Consider the following 15,722-nt stretch of genomic DNA (forward strand, 5'->3'; position numbering starts at 1 on the left):
AAAGCTTTCATAAAAATCCTCCCAACCAAAAAAAGCCCAGGACCTGATGGTTTTAATGCAGAATTTTATCAGAACTTCCAAGAAGAGCTAATACCTATACTCCTTAATGTGTTTCACATAATAGAATCAAAAGAGTCATGTCAAACTCTTTTTTATGAAGCTACAGTCACCCTGATTCCAAAACCACACAAAGACCCAACAAAGAAAGAGAATTACAGACCAATCTCAATCATGAACATCAATGCAAAAATTCTCAATAAAATTCTGGCAAACAGAATCCAAGAACACATTTAAAAAATATCCATTACGATCAACTAGGCTTCATCCCAAGGATGCAGGTCTGATTCAACCTATGGAAATCTATCAATGTAATCCATCATATAGCTAAACCCACTGAGACGGTGAGGGTGATCTAATGGGAGGTCACCAAGGCCAGCTGGACTGGGACTGATGGAGCATGTGATCAAACTGGACTCTCTGAATGCGGCTGACATTGAGGGCTCACTGAGAAGCCAAGGACAATGGCACTGGATTTTGATTCAACTGCATGGACTGGCTTTGTAGGAGTCTAGTCTGTGTGGATGCTCACCTTCCTAGACCTGGATGGAGGGGGGAGGACCTTGGACTTCCCACAGGGCAGGGAACACTGACTGCTCTCTGGACTGGAGAAGGAGGGACAGGGGGATTGGGGAGAGGGAAGGAAAATGGCAAGAGGGGAGGAGGTGAAAATTTTTAGTAAAAAAAAAAATAAAAAAGAAGTTCTTAAGGAAAACAAAAATCAAAAAAATATCTTCAATTTAATATGCACACACACAGACACACACAGACACACACATACATACACCTAGTAAGATGATCTGGAATAGTAAAAGAATTGGTGAATATATCACTATCTCCAATTGTTAATTGTATAAGAGTTATAGAGTAATATAGTAAGCAGCATTGTATTGGTTAAATCACAGACACACTAATGAATTGGGTCCAATTGAAGAACCACACAGGTACCCACTCGGGAATTTTTACTAAGAAACCAAAAATACGTACTGAAGAAAAGAGTATCTTCAAAAACAACAGTGGTAATACTGGATAGCAACTGCATTAAAAGAATGCAAATAGATCCTTATCTGTCACTCCAAATAAAACTAAACTCCAAGTGAACCAAGGAGCTCAACATGAGACCAGATACACTGACCATCACAAAAGAGAGAGGAAGAAATATGCTTCAGCTCATTGATACAGCTCATTGATAAAAAGACTTTATTAACAGTACTCTAAAAGCAAAGACACTAAGACCAACTTTAATAAAAACAGTACTTCATGAAGCTGAGAAGCTTCTATAAGACAAAGGATACACAATCATTCAAGCAAAACTCATAGTCAAAAGAATGAGTAACGATATTTATCAATTATGTCTGATAGAATAGTAATATCCACAAACATATAGAGAACAAAAACAAATATAGAAAGATCTAAATCATCAAGAAAATAACCCAATTCAAAAATGGAGTACAAATCTAATCAGAAAGTCTCAAAATTTGAAACACAAAGAGTTGAAAAACACAGAATTCTCAGCGATTGTATTCATCAGAGAAATGCAAAAAAGAACTACTCTGAGACTTTATCTCATGCCTATCAAACTGTCAGGTTCAACAAAACAAATTACAGCACGGGCTAATTACAGTGTGGTGTGGGACCACGTCTGTTTTCTGTCCATTATATTTTAGATAAATGCTCATTGGCTGGTAGCCAGGCAGGAAGTATAGGTGGGACAACCAGATGGGAAGTAGAGGTGGGTCAAGGAGAACAGGAAAATTCTGGGATAAGGAAAGCTTGGTCAGCAGGCCTGACCGAATCACAGAAGAAGCAAGATGTGACTGCCTCACCGAAAAAGGTATCGAGCCATGTGGCTAACATATATTAGAATAATGGGCTAATAAAAGAGTTAATAAGAAGCCCGAGCTAATATGCCAATCAGCTTATAACTAAGGTAGACCTCTGTGTGATTTCTTTGGGACAAAATGATTGCAGGAACGAGGCAGGACGTAAAATCTCAGACAACAACAACAGTGCACACCGGTACAGCCATTATGGAAAAAAGAATGGATTTTTCTCTCAGGAATCTGAAAGTCAATCTACCTTTATCCAATTATATCATTCTTTGGTATATACCCAAAGGACCTTAGTAATAAGTGCTTATCTTGAGCATTACTACTGTATTCATTGTAGCCAGAAGGCAGAAATAGCCTAAATGTCCACAAACTGATGAACAGATAATAAAAAAGTTATATATTTACAAAAAGGAATATTTTTCATCTATTAAGAATAAAATTATGAAAGTTGCAGAAAGTGTTTGGAACCAGAAAAAAATCATCATGAGTGAGATCACTCAGATACAAAAACACAAGTACTATATACTTTCTTTTACATGTGCATGTTAGATTTTGAGCACTTGAAATATGTGTTTCAATAAGAAAAACCTAGAATATAGGTATCTACTAAGAAATCAGGAGGGAGGAAAGGATGTACCAAGACAGGGAATATACAACATAGTGTTATGGGCAGATAAGAAAGAAACTAGAATGAGAGGGTTAAACAGGAAAGGGAATGATGAACACGGATTAACAAAGAAATATGGCAAAACATCCAACACTAAATGTCATTTGAAATCTCATTTAAAAACCAACTACACTAGAAGCTTCCAAAAATATTTTGATATATGAAAAAAATCAAAATAGAGTCATCAAATAATTGAGGAAACAATGCCCGAACTAGATGTTAGGCCATAAAGTCCCAGGAATAAATTAAAACTTCTTGAATGTGTTTACCAAAGGCATGCCAATAAAACCACCATACACCACAAGTTATTACCAGGGCTATTGGTTTCTCTCCACAATTGGACAGTCAGGCCCAGTTGCTAAAGACAGCACTTAATTTATGTCATTAAACATGGAAAAGTTTAGCTAGTGCTCAACTAGAGACACGTCATCCCTACTGACATGTGTTCATGGCACTGGAAGGTACTCTGCATGTTACCAAAGGAGAAACATAATTATCAATATCATGAATCTATAAAATTTGTGACCTACAACAGTACCATTCCTTTAAGATGCATTAGTACAAGCTTTTCACAAAGTTTCTGAGAGTAGTCAAGAACTTTTTGAATGGATTTAAGGTTCACTCTATAAGATGGCACCCACATATGATACTGCTAAAATGCCCAAGAACCTGAGACAAGATAAGTCATGGCCCTAGGGTAAAACCTAATTGTATTATTCTGCTGAAGGACTACTAACATTCTTGTATACTTGTCAATCATTGACTTGTTCAGCCCACATCAGGGAAGATTATTGTGGAAAAGGACCACAAATGGATAATGTGGAAAAAGTGAGAGACTTTGAAGCACTCAGTCTTAAAAGGGATGTCTACATCAAAACCCTCACCTCAAGTCTCAGGACTCTGTTTGGAAGAGGAGGTGAAAGGATTTTAAGAGCAGGAAGTGATGAATGAATTCATGGAAATAGCATCTTCCAGACACAATAGGACTGATACACGTATGAACTCAGGGACTGTAGCAACACACAGAAGATCTACACTGGTCCGAGATGGGGGTCTCAGAATTGAGATGAGGAAAAAGACATGGGGTCCCAGTCCTAACTATGAAACTGTTTCCAATAAATGCCATTTGCAAAGGGACAGTACGTTTTCTACAGTAGAGGGTGACTGTATATAACAGCAACATTCCATAGCTTGTCTCATGACTGGGAGTAGTAGACAGACAAAAAATGAAGAGTTTTTTTTTTCTAAACTTTTTTTCATTTTTGTTTTGTTTATTTTTGTCTCGCTAGTCTTTGGTTGTTTGTTTTGATTTTCACTTTTGTGCTTTTATATAGGGGTTGTTTCATATTTTTGCAATAAATGAGAGAGAAAGAACATAAGCAACTAATATGGCTAGGGAAGTATCTGGGAAGAGTTTGGTGTAAGGGAAGAATATGACCAAAATATACTGTATGAAAAAAAACCTTAAATAATAAAATAAATAAGATGAAAACTTCTACCTATCCTGATCATATGTTTACTATTGTATTGCATTGAGTGAATAAGGCATGTTTTTTAAAGGCAAAACTTAAAATAATAGTAAACTGTTTTCTAAATTTGTTACAAATTATTTTATTTTATGTGCTTTGGTGTTTTACCCTGCATACGTGTGTTAGGATATTAGATCTCCTGGAACAGAAACAGCTGACACTTGGCCACTGAGTTGTCTATCCAGGCTCAATTAGTGAACTTTTAAGTAATGGTTTTAGTTACATTTCAAAGAGTAAAAACATAAATGTATGCTATAACTGTACATCACTCACAATTACATACATTTTCCAAAACTTTTGCCAATTAAATGTGTACTACTTACAAGCAATCGTATCTATTCAAAAATATTCTATATAACCTAGACTAAATAAATAGAAAAGCAAATAGCATAACTTACCCTGCATATAAAGCTTGTTTCTGAGCAGATATAGTACCTTGGAATCCTATTACATAACCTATAGCGTATCCAACAACTTGTGCAGAATCAGCGATAGCTTGAAAATGAACACAGCACCAAACAGCTTCATAACTTGGTCATACAAAATACCTGAGCAATTTGTGATATCTGAAAGCTTTTCGTGCTAATTTTTATTTCTTAAGAGAGGAAGGAAGGAAAAGAGGGGGAGAAGTAGGGCAAAGTGAAGGAGGGGTCAGATCGAGATATTCAAAGTATATCAATTCTAACAAATCCCAAATTAGTAGTCCATGAGACTGGTGGGAAATTCATGTGAGAGTTGATGCAAGTCTTATAGTTGATGCTTGTCCTGAGCCACAGTCACTGCTTCTTTGGGAACAGTCACTTTGCACTGTTGGGACTTTACCTTACTTGTGTGAGAACTGTTTTTATTATAAAGGACATTTCACAGTGTCTGATTGTGAATGCTTATCAGATTCAGGACAATGTCAGAGAGCCATATAGACTACTCCCTGACATACAACTGGGTGCACATTCTCTTATCTAATCAAGTACTGGATACTCAGAAAATTTAATTGTGAACTTGATTGTTTATTATTTAATCGTTATACTTAAGTAGTAAATATACTTATATTCAATATGAACATAAATAGACTGTACTTTCTTTAATATTTTACTAGAGACATTTTCCACGTAAGTTCAAAGTAAGATTTTATTTTAAAAAATGACACCAAAATATCTCTTTGATAGTACGTCTTCATTCTGACCTACCAGAACCAGATTCCATTACTGATTATTTGGTAAATTATTTGGGGATGAATCAATGTTTTCTTAAGGACAGAGTTTATGTAAGATACTGTAAGCAGATGAGATGACTATGTGTTCAACTATCTATCCCCTCCCTCAGACTTCCCCTCTATCCCTCTCTGCCCCTCTCCCTCCTAAGCCCCTCCTTCCCCCTCTCTCTCAGAGGGAGACAAAGAGAAAATTTTACCACATAAATGTGCATGTATTTTTTATTCCTATGTCTTTTCAGAGAGTTAGACGATTCTCTAGTATTCTAAATCTCAAAATTAAGTACATCAGTGTGTGATTTTTTGAAGTTATGCACACAAGTCATCACAACTTGGTACAGTGTCATCTCAGAGTCAATAGTACTTCTGTGTCAGTTAAAAACCTACAGGAACCTGATGTATATTCAAAATGGGTTGTACATATTACAAAAAACCAACTTGCCTATATTGATGCCAGCAGAGAATGTGGGACTATGCTCATAAATGAAAGTGAAACCAAGGATATACAGAGGCATCCCTGCTATTCCATGGAGACACTTGGCGAAGACGAAGAGATAGATACATATTGATCTGTGTGGTATTCTAGCTGTCACACAAGCTGTCGTCTTTGTTTTTTCACACAACTCTTTTGAAAGATAAGAAATACATTTTATTGAATCAAATTCAATATTAAATGAACAATTGAACTTGCAGTGGTTACCACCATACCTTTTATTTTACTTAATTTTTGTGCTCTGAGTGTAGTCATACAATCAATTATCATTTTCTCAGGAGAACTAGCACAATCAAAGGAAACGTGGGAATACTGAGAAAGACACACACAGTGTGTAAGAAGCAATGTGAATGTTATATGTACAGGATTGCATGTACACAGATATTCTTATATACATACACATTTATTCATACATATGCACTCATTTTGTCTGCGCTTTGCATACTGTTCTTCTGACATTTGGCTCCAGAATAAAAGTACTTGCAATGCCCTGGATGATCATACTTGTCAAAGTCCATCATCTGAGTTAATTCTGTTAGCAATCTTTAAAACATGTGCACTACTTTGACTAAGTAATTTTCTATTTCAGACCCATGAGCTTTTATAATCCATACTCAAATGGTTTGTATAAGAGAGAGAGAGACAGCATTAGTCTCTGATGGGAATGTCTTGTCCTAGTCCCTTCCCAGCTTCATTCTGCTTGTGTCCTAACATGAAATATACAGACTTCTCTTGCCCACCCCCAGTTTTCTGCCTGACCATGGGCTCAGAGTCAGTGAAGCCTAGCAACCATGGAGGAACACTCTGAAAAGCTAAAATAGATCGTTTCTACTTGCAAGTTGTTTACATTGGTTCACAACAACAGAGCATCTAGTTACACGCAGGATCATTTTTTAAAAAAGGAGATATGACATCGTAACAATTTCTTTAGTTTCTTTGTGGTCATTTACCCAATAGATTTTGAAACCTTTGAATGACATGTTAGTCTTCATTTTCTTACTCAAATGATTATAAGGTTTTTGTGTTTATACTTGCTAGGAGACTTGTGGAGCTAAGTAACTGATATCAAATCATATCCACTATCATCATCTTGGGTGAAATTTAACACAAAGTTGACATGTTACTGTAGAAAAACTATTAAAGTGAAATTCATGACCTATGACATTAGAGAAAAGGTATTTCACTTAGTTTCTATGGACTAGTACACTACAGAAAATAGGAAGATGTTCCTAACATTGTGGTTTAATTCAATGTTTTCATCCTTTTCTTTTGAAATATAATAATAATAATACGTTCAATTGTGTGTTCAATCAATTTCTTTCTGACATTTTCACACATAAACATAATGTTTCTAATCAATTTCAACCCTTTTCTCTGTCTGCCTAACACTCACACAGAGTGGCTTCCTCTTCCCAACTACACAACTCTTCTACATCCATGTTCTTCTTCATTTTTAAATGACTCAATGGGCTGTGTGAGAATTTGTCACAGGATGATGGGTGAAGATTTGCTTTTGTAGAGGCCCTGGCACCTTGGCAAGGACTCAACTGCAACTCTCTCCCCGCCCCCCATCTCTCTCCTCTCTCTCTCTCTCTCTCTCTCTCTCTCTCTCTCTCTCTCTCTCTCTTTCTCTGTCTGTCTCTCTCCCTCTCCTCTTATTCTCCACAATATGGCTACATATAAATGTCCAAGAATGCAGGGAACTTGTAGGCTCATTTCTCTCCCATGATAGCGTTTGCACACACTATCTTGGATAATTTGTGTGCAGATACTCATATCTTCCATGAGCTATTTGACTTCACTATTTCATGCCTAAGTCCAGCATTTAATATTACTTCCCACGCCTTTAAGCACATCCAGTTCTTTCATTCTCCTGCATCTTCATATTGAGTATTCAGTGTGCCTTGGAAGAATTATTAATGGCTGAGCATACAACAGTCACCCATTCTTATTTTGAATTCTTCTAATCTTTCCAGATTTTTAGTATGTGATTCAAATAATACATAAAAATCCTATTAGAATGTTCCTGTTAACTATCTAAGTTGTTCTTTATATGTTTCTTCTGTATCTGTGTTCTCTTACACAACATACAAACTCTCAGTAAAATTGCAGTCATAGTCAAAATATCACTTTTCCATGATCTCTAGCTATAATTTTTGAGCTAAAGAAACACGTAGCATTCAAACTCTACTTTGACTTTATGGAAAATAGAGTCAAGAAAAATCCTTCATGCTCTTTGCAGTCAAAAACATCTCCTGAGACCATTTACCTCTGCCTTGCTCTAGAAAGTTGAGCTCACTAGTCTACCTACTACTAAGAGTTATATTTCTGTGTTTCCCATTGACTAATAATTGAATACAATCTTTTTTACTCTTAACAATAAAAATAATTCTATATTAAAGGAGATTGAAGATTGTAAATAGCATAAGTAGCATAAAAGTAACACACATAGAAATTATCAGAAGAGAAACTAACAAGAAATGGAGTTTGTTCAATAATACCAATACTGACTAAAGTTCTGATTTTGTAACATGCAAAGCTTAATTATAGTAAATATCATGAGTTATTTTGATGAACAGACAGAAATAACTGTTTTAACAATTTGGGTAAAGTCATGTTAAAATTCCCGAAAGAAATGGGTAAAAAAAATCAAGAAATCATACAGATACTGCACAGACTCACATATGAAAGCAAGAAGATTTCAACAGGTCATAAAAAGAGGGCTGATCAGTAGCATGTCCACTATTTATTCTTTAAGAGTGAGAGGAACGTAGAGCCAGGGAGGTGGCTCAGCAATTCAGGACTCTGAGAGTCCTTCCAGAGAATCTGAATTCTGTTTGCAACATCTAACTGGAAACTAACAACCATCTGTAGCTCCAGTTCCAGGTTTTGACAGCCTCTCTGGCCTCATCAGGCACCAGGCACACACATGTGTCCATGTGTATACATGCATAACACTCAAACAGATAAGACAAAATTAGTATTTAAAAGATTTTAAGAAATTTAAAAGATTCCCCCCTCCTTTCACAATTACAGTATAACAATAACAAAGAAATAGAGACCTTGAATTTGAAAGTGACTAAGTTGGAAATTTTTTTAAAAATTGGAGAGAAACAAAAACATGGGGCAAAATGTAGCAGGTATAAAAAGACAGAAAAAAAGAAAGGAGGAAGTGATATCATTTTGTTTTAATTTTAAAAACTAAAAACTGAAAAAGGATTCAAATTTTGAAGTGGACTTAAAGAGTTTGCTCGTATTCAGGCGTTAGTAAGAATGGACAGAGAAGGGTGGCTTGCAGAGGGCAGGAGGAGGGGATCAGGAATGGAGCAAGGGGTGAGACAGAAGCAAACAGAATCATCAATAGAGGACACCTCCTGCATCTCAACTGGGGGAAGAAGGGAAGCATGCTAACATGTAACTGTGGGCTCAATTAACATTTCAATGTACAGAAATTAAGACGATTTTTCTCTATAACATTAGTTTCCATCCAAAACAGGACATGTTAGTGATTCAGTGAGAAAAACTAAATTGTTTTTAAAGGTTAGAATAGAGTGTTCCCTAAGGGACAATGAGAGAGGAAGGCTGAAGGGACTCACGGGAGGAGGTCTGGATGATTTCACTGTGCTCTGCTGACAGACAGAAAGCGAGCTACAAAGAAAGGAAATAGCAACTATGAGAATCAGACAAAGCAGGTGTTACTATCATCTCGTCCCTGTGAAAGGAGTTCGCCTTCATTCTGAGTAAACTGAAAACCATTAAGCCCAGCTCAGTATGTCTGTTGAGAAAGATGTGTGGATGGTCACTTCATAGAAAATTCTACCATGCAAAGGTGACTATGTGGTAGGAGTATTTTCATGAATTTGTGCAAAAATTTTCTGTCAGATATTTCAAGATGTGATGAACATGTGTGTTGAGGCATCAGGTTGAATATGAAGACTGCAGTCATCTCTGTAAATAACAGATGGAATCATGGAGCAGAAAACAGAATAGAAAAATCCCAAGAAAAAAAAATGTAGATGACATGAACAAGGTTCAAGAGGAAGAAAAACATATTTGCTACTGTGACTCCTTTCCAGCAGTGACAACCTTTTAAAGATTTATATTAAATTTTTAAATTGTATGTGTTTGTGTAAGTCAATGCCAGCAGAGGACAGAAGAGGGTATCAAATGCCCTAGAGCTGTAACTATGGGATGTTCCTAGCTGCCTACTGGGAATCAAATTCAAGTCCTCTGAAACTATGGAATATGCTCTTGCCAATGATCAGAATTTTAAGATTTATTAAAAAAAAAAAAAGAAATTTGTGTTCCTTAAGATTCTACCATTTCTGGTGATCAGAGAAATGCAAATCAAAACAACTCTGTGATTCCATCTTACACCTGTAAGAATGGCCAAGATCAAAAACACTGATGACATCTTATCCTGGAGAGGATGTGGCATAAATGGAACACTTCTGAACTGCTGGTAGGAATGCAAGATGTTAAAGTCCCTTTGGATATCACTATGGTGATTTTTCAGAAAATTAGAAAACAGCCTTCTACAAAACCCAGCAATACCAATTTTGGGTATATATCCAAAGGACGCTCAATCGTACCACAAGGAGGACATGTGCTCACATCTCTCTCTCTCATTCTCTCTCTCTCTCTCTCTTGTCTCCTGCACGTGTGTGTGTGTGTGTGTGTGTGTGTATCAGCATTGTCTGTCATGTCAGAACCTGGAAACAACCTAAATGACCCTCATCTGAAGAATGGATAAAGAAAATGTGGTACATTTACACAGCAGAGTACTACACAGCAGAAAAAAAATAATGACATGTTCAATTTCACAGAAAAATGGATAGAGCTTGAAAACATCATTTTGAATGAGATTACCCAGACCCAGAAAGACAACTATCAATGTGCTCACTCATAAGTGGTTTTTAGACATAAAGCAATGAAAACCAGCCCACAAATCACAATCCCAGAGAACCTAGACAACAATGAGGACCCGAAGAGAGGCAGCACAGATCTAATCTACATGGGAAGTAGAAAAAGACAACATCTCCTGAGTAAATTGGGAGCATGGAGACCCTGGAAGCGGGTTAAAGGGAAGGGGAGAGGAAGGGAGAGGAAGGACAGAAAAATGTTTAGCTCAATAAAATCAATAAAAATATTTTAAAAAAAGATTCTATCATTTCTGACAAGTATATAGTTAAGAAAACAAAGAAACAAAATGTTTTTCATTCCCTTCTTTTTATCAGTCATCTTCTCAATCCAACTGCCAGTTCTATAAATATAGAATACATATTATAAGCATATGTGTAATATATAGTTCTTACAGAACCAATGGTTTTTTTAGTATATGATAATATATTTGAAAAAAAATCTCACCTTCATATATTTTGAATTTTCTAATAATTTCAAACTTGTAGAAAGGAATAGCAAATATAAATGATGAAATTCCTAATATAAAGGCAGAAGCTGCTACCCATTTTGACCTGTTTCCTTGGCCTCCGTAGAATGCTACAAATATTGCTACCATGAAAGATACATAAAAATCAGTGTAATCCATTATGTATATCTCTGTCTCTGTCAGAGAAAATGCCTTCTCCATTGTTTTCAAACTCACAGCAACAAGGGTAAATACAGATCCTAAAAATTCAAAAGGAAGACAAAAGACAATATAAATATTTTAATATACAAACATATCACCATTATAACCATTCAAAAAAGCATTGCACTGATTTAATTTATTTTATAATACTATGAATGAGAAAAACTTACACACAAAAATTAATTCATTTTCCCCAATTAAATATTTACTTGAATATTAGAAGCTATTTTAACTACCTCTATTAGTAGTTTATTAAGGTAAACTATGGTCTATCATCTCATCCCTCTTTTTAAGTGCATTATGTATCAGTTATGTAGAATAAATAAATAATATAAGGGATGTTTACATATTTTCTCAATTAAAACTATAAAGACATTTGGAACCCAGCTTTGATTTTTTTCTTTTTTTGGGGGGAGTCTGTAGCTTTGGAGTGGATTCTGTGCTTGAGGTTTAACATTTCTGAGCATTTCAATCTTTCAAAACATGAGTGTGTTCAATGTAAATTGTTTTATGGTCCTGTGTATAAAATAGATGGTAGCATTATTTCTTTAAAATCACTATCCAACATGTTAAGAATTAAAAAAAATCATACTAAGTGAAACAAAAATAACTTGATATGGGGAATAGCTAGAAAAAGTATTATATTTCTTGGAGTGAAAACAGAAATAGTTACAAATTAGAACTCAAGGCTATATCTGGAAAGGGGTTAGATCAAAATTCACTGGACAGTATCCATAGCTGCTGTTGTCTGTCTCAAGCACTCCTTTGTTTGCAGGGATCCAGGAGTCCAGACTCTTCCTAAAGCTTCTAAAGCTCTGAAAAACTTCTCATCTCCTGCTGGTCTGCTGCCCCAACAGTAGTCAAGGCGAGACCCAAGGAACACAGGGCTGCTGAAACATTTATGCTGCTGATAGAATGTCTATTCCCTACTTTAACTCCAAGAACTTCAATCACCCTGTATTGGTCCTGCTGCCAAAATCATCAGAAAGCCATAGAAGATTCTGGCTATACTTTTGGTGTGCTTCCTGCTGGAGCCTCTCACTATCAACAGTGTGAAGGTGAAAGTTTGTGGGCAAATGCAGTTTCCAAGTTAACAGAACATTTGCAAATAAAAGTAAGTTCAGAAATCGAGAGATGGAACTTGAGAACTATGGGCAAAAGCAATGAGATTTATTATAGTAACAAAATTCATGGAGAAAAGTTTATAACTAAAATTATACATGGAGGAGAAAGATGAACAGGAAGGAGAAGAGAAAATGTGGATAAAAACACCCTTTACTTTTCTTCCCTGACAATTCTAAGATGAAGAAACAAAATCCAGACCAAAAGATGCTTTGTCAGAGTGTTTCAAAATTGTGAGCAGAAACTACCTCAGGATGGCAATGCTGTTTTCATCCTTAATCTCCAAGAAATTGAACCCAGAACTCAAGTTGGTCATCAAATGACATGAACCAACAATACTACCTTCCCACTAGCTCTGTATCTGGATACCAGAAGCTGGTACCCACTGTGGAGTGCACCAAGCCAAGCAGGTTACCAAGGACTGGACGCAAGAACAGAGGATTGGGTTTACTGATTTTGATTCCATTCATGCCCAGCATTGACCCTTTCCTTCTCACAGCATGTTGGCCATGTTTACTCTCAATAAAGCAACTCTACTTCTCCAACTTACCATGAGCTAAGACCACCACAAAGAACAAAAACAGGAAGAAGCCAATATTGTTGAGACGTTGAAAAGCAGGGAAAACTAGAGGGCCCAAGCCGAATGACCCCTCCAGGGAATCACTGTATTTTGAATCTGACATATTTGAGGGACTTGAAGAAGCAGGCGTTTTCTCTAGTGGGAACTTTTTAAACTTTGTCACGGACCTTGGAACTGTTGTCAGATAGGGAATTAATTTATTGGATTTCTGAATCTTCTTGTTGTCCTTGCCATCCCCCTCTTGCTCCTGAGCCACCTCCATGGTAGCTTGCTCTTTCCCCGGGACCTGTGTCATGGCTTATCTGTGACAGATCCGTGGAGACTGCAGGGATGTTTCCAGGCACCTGTGCACTCTGTAGACTCCAGTGACTAAGGCTGTGGCTCTCACTCTAACCTCTTCTGGGAACGTTACTGCCGGTGCAGGAAGCTAACGTCCCCACGGAAGGGTTGACTGACGTGGCCAAAATTCCAAGATAGTATTCTGCCTTCTCTATGTCACAGAAAAGGAAAGAAAAAAAGGACAGGGAAGGAAAGAAAAAAGGGGGAAAGGAGGGAAGTCCTTTACATCATGTATTCTGATCCCATTCATTCCCATCCCTTCATGTCCACCTTATGCTCCCGTACTCCCCCAACCCCACTGAAAAAAAAATATTCAAGAGAAAAAGGAAGTAAATAAATTAGAAAAAAAATTAAAAAGGAGAAATTTAAAACTCTTGTCATGGAAGCCGCAGTGTGACCCAACAAGTCACGCCGTGTACCCCTTTATCCATACATCTCTACTTGCAAGCCTCCTTTGCAAAGAGTCATTTTCCCCTTTCCCATCAGGTGGATCAATAATATAGTCCTGCCGAGGCCCAGACCAAGGGTTATAACTTGACATGCGCCAGCATCCACCTCATCTATGATCTATTGGAGCAGGTGAAGGGACCCAACCCACAGACCCCAACGCTGCAGGATCTCTACCACACAGGGTGGTGTAGGTACAGGAAGTCCTGGGGGGGGCAGCATCTTTTGTGTCATGGAGACCTGGGGCCTCGAACCAGACACAAGACTCCTTAGAAGACAAACATTTTTAAAAGAACAAGAAAAAAATAAATGTTTAAGTATATGGCAGGGGAACAAACCTTCAGTATCTCGAGAATGGCTTCTTTTGTGTGTGGTCTTTCTACAAATTGATACTCTCACTTGATACAAATTTGTGAAGTGTGCTCCGGGTTTTAGCTGCTCTGCCACCCTCTCTGTCACCTCGGCCCTCACCATGCTCTCCGCCCGCATCCGGCTCGCCACCATCACTGACCAGCAGCAGCTGAGGGTGTAGCCACATGCCCGGGAGTCTCAGCGAGACCCTCATCCTGGCCAGCAAGGCTGCTAAGAGAATCTTCCGTAAAGTAAAGACTCTACTAAGCCCAGGGTTGAGGATGAGCCCTTACAGCGAGAAAATTTCCGCTGCTTTATTGTCTTTCCCATCGAATACCATGATATCTGGCAGATGTACAAGAAAGCCGAGGCCTCCTTCTGGACGGCTGAGGAGGTGGACCTTTCCAAGGATATCCAACACTGGGAAGCACTGAAACCGGACTAGAGACATTTTATTTCTCAAGTCCTGGCTTTCTTTGCGGCGAGTGATGGCATAGTCAATGAAAACCTGGTGGAGCACTTTAGCCAAGAAGTTCTTGTTACAGAGGCCCGCTATTTCTATGGCTTCCAAATTGCCATGGAAAACATATATTCTGAAATGTACAGTCTCCTCATTGACAGTTACATTAAAGATTTCAAAGAGAGGGTATAACTCTTCAATGCTATTGAGATAATGCCTTGTTGAAAAAGAAGGCTGACTAGGCCCTGCGATGGATTGGGGACAAAGAGGCTTCCTATGGAGAACGAGTTTGGGGCATTTGCTGCTGCGGAAACGATCTTCTTCTTTGGTCCTTTTGCGTCAATATTCTGGCTCAAGAAAACGGGGACTGATGCCTGGCCTTACATTTTCCAACGTGTTTATTAGCAGAGATGAGGGTTTACACTGTGACTTCGCCTGCCTGATGTTCAGGCACCTGGTACACAAGCCGTCGGAGCAAAGAGTACAAGAATCATCTGTGCAGTAAGGAGAGAGCAGGAGTTTCTCACGGAGGCCCTGCCTGTGAAGCTCATCGGAATGAGCTGCACCCTGATGAAGCAGTACATTGAATTCGTGGCAGACAGTCTTATCCTGGAGCTAGGGTTCAGCAAGATTTTCAAAGTAGAAAATCCGTTTGACTTCATGGAAAATAATTCACTAGAAGGGAAGATAAACTTCTTTGAGAAGCGAGTGGGCAAGTATCTGAGGATATGGGTGATTTCAAATTCAGCAGAGAATTCTTTTACCTTGGATGCTGACTTTTGAGTAAACTGCCTGCTCTTTGCGAATTATTGTTCTCCCCTTGTCATAAAAAAATCAGCAAAAGCAATCAACTGGCTACACCGTGAATTGTCATTGAATTTGTTAAGCAGTATCTAAAAACTGAGTAGCTACCTCAAAAAAAATTGTGAAGCATTATGATAGATAGATAGATGATAGACAGAAAGATAGAGAGATAGATAGATAGATAGATAGATAGATAGATAGATAGATAGATAGATATCAAGGTATATGGTAAGACATATCT

The 15,722-nt window shown here is 37.6% G+C and overlaps 1 protein-coding gene and 1 pseudogene across 4 annotated transcripts in view; one reads left to right on the plus strand and one right to left on the minus strand.

Moving 5' to 3' along the window:
• LOC148123308 (solute carrier organic anion transporter family member 6C1-like) overlaps window positions 1-13,513 on the minus strand; it is an 81,262-nt gene extending 67,749 nt beyond the window's left edge. For 2 of the 4 annotated variants that reach the window (XR_015737773.1, XM_087905942.1), the window contains exons 1-4: window positions 13,051-13,512; window positions 11,156-11,416; window positions 5,738-5,920; window positions 4,484-4,580 (exon numbers count right to left, since the gene is read on the minus strand). Coding sequence is in view for 3 of the 4 variants with exons in the window: in XM_087905942.1 (XP_087762068.1) it covers window positions 4,484-4,580; window positions 5,738-5,920; window positions 11,156-11,416; window positions 13,051-13,375 (866 nt within the window). In the remaining variant the exon portion in view is untranslated. Of the gene's footprint in view, window positions 1-4,483; window positions 4,581-5,737; window positions 5,921-11,155; window positions 11,417-13,050 lie in introns of all 4 variants that reach the window. The other 2 variants (XM_087905949.1, XM_087905946.1) reach the window with 2 other exon arrangements.
• An 825-nt stretch (window positions 13,514-14,338) lies between these two features.
• On the plus strand, window positions 14,339-15,460 carry LOC146896093 (ribonucleoside-diphosphate reductase subunit M2 pseudogene; annotated as a pseudogene).
• The last annotated feature ends 262 nt before the right edge of the window (window positions 15,461-15,722 follow it).

Source organism: Myodes glareolus, chromosome 1 (genome assembly GCF_982192425.1).
Source record: "Myodes glareolus chromosome 1, mMyoGla1.1, whole genome shotgun sequence".
NCBI lineage: Eukaryota > Metazoa > Chordata > Mammalia > Rodentia > Cricetidae > Myodes > Myodes glareolus.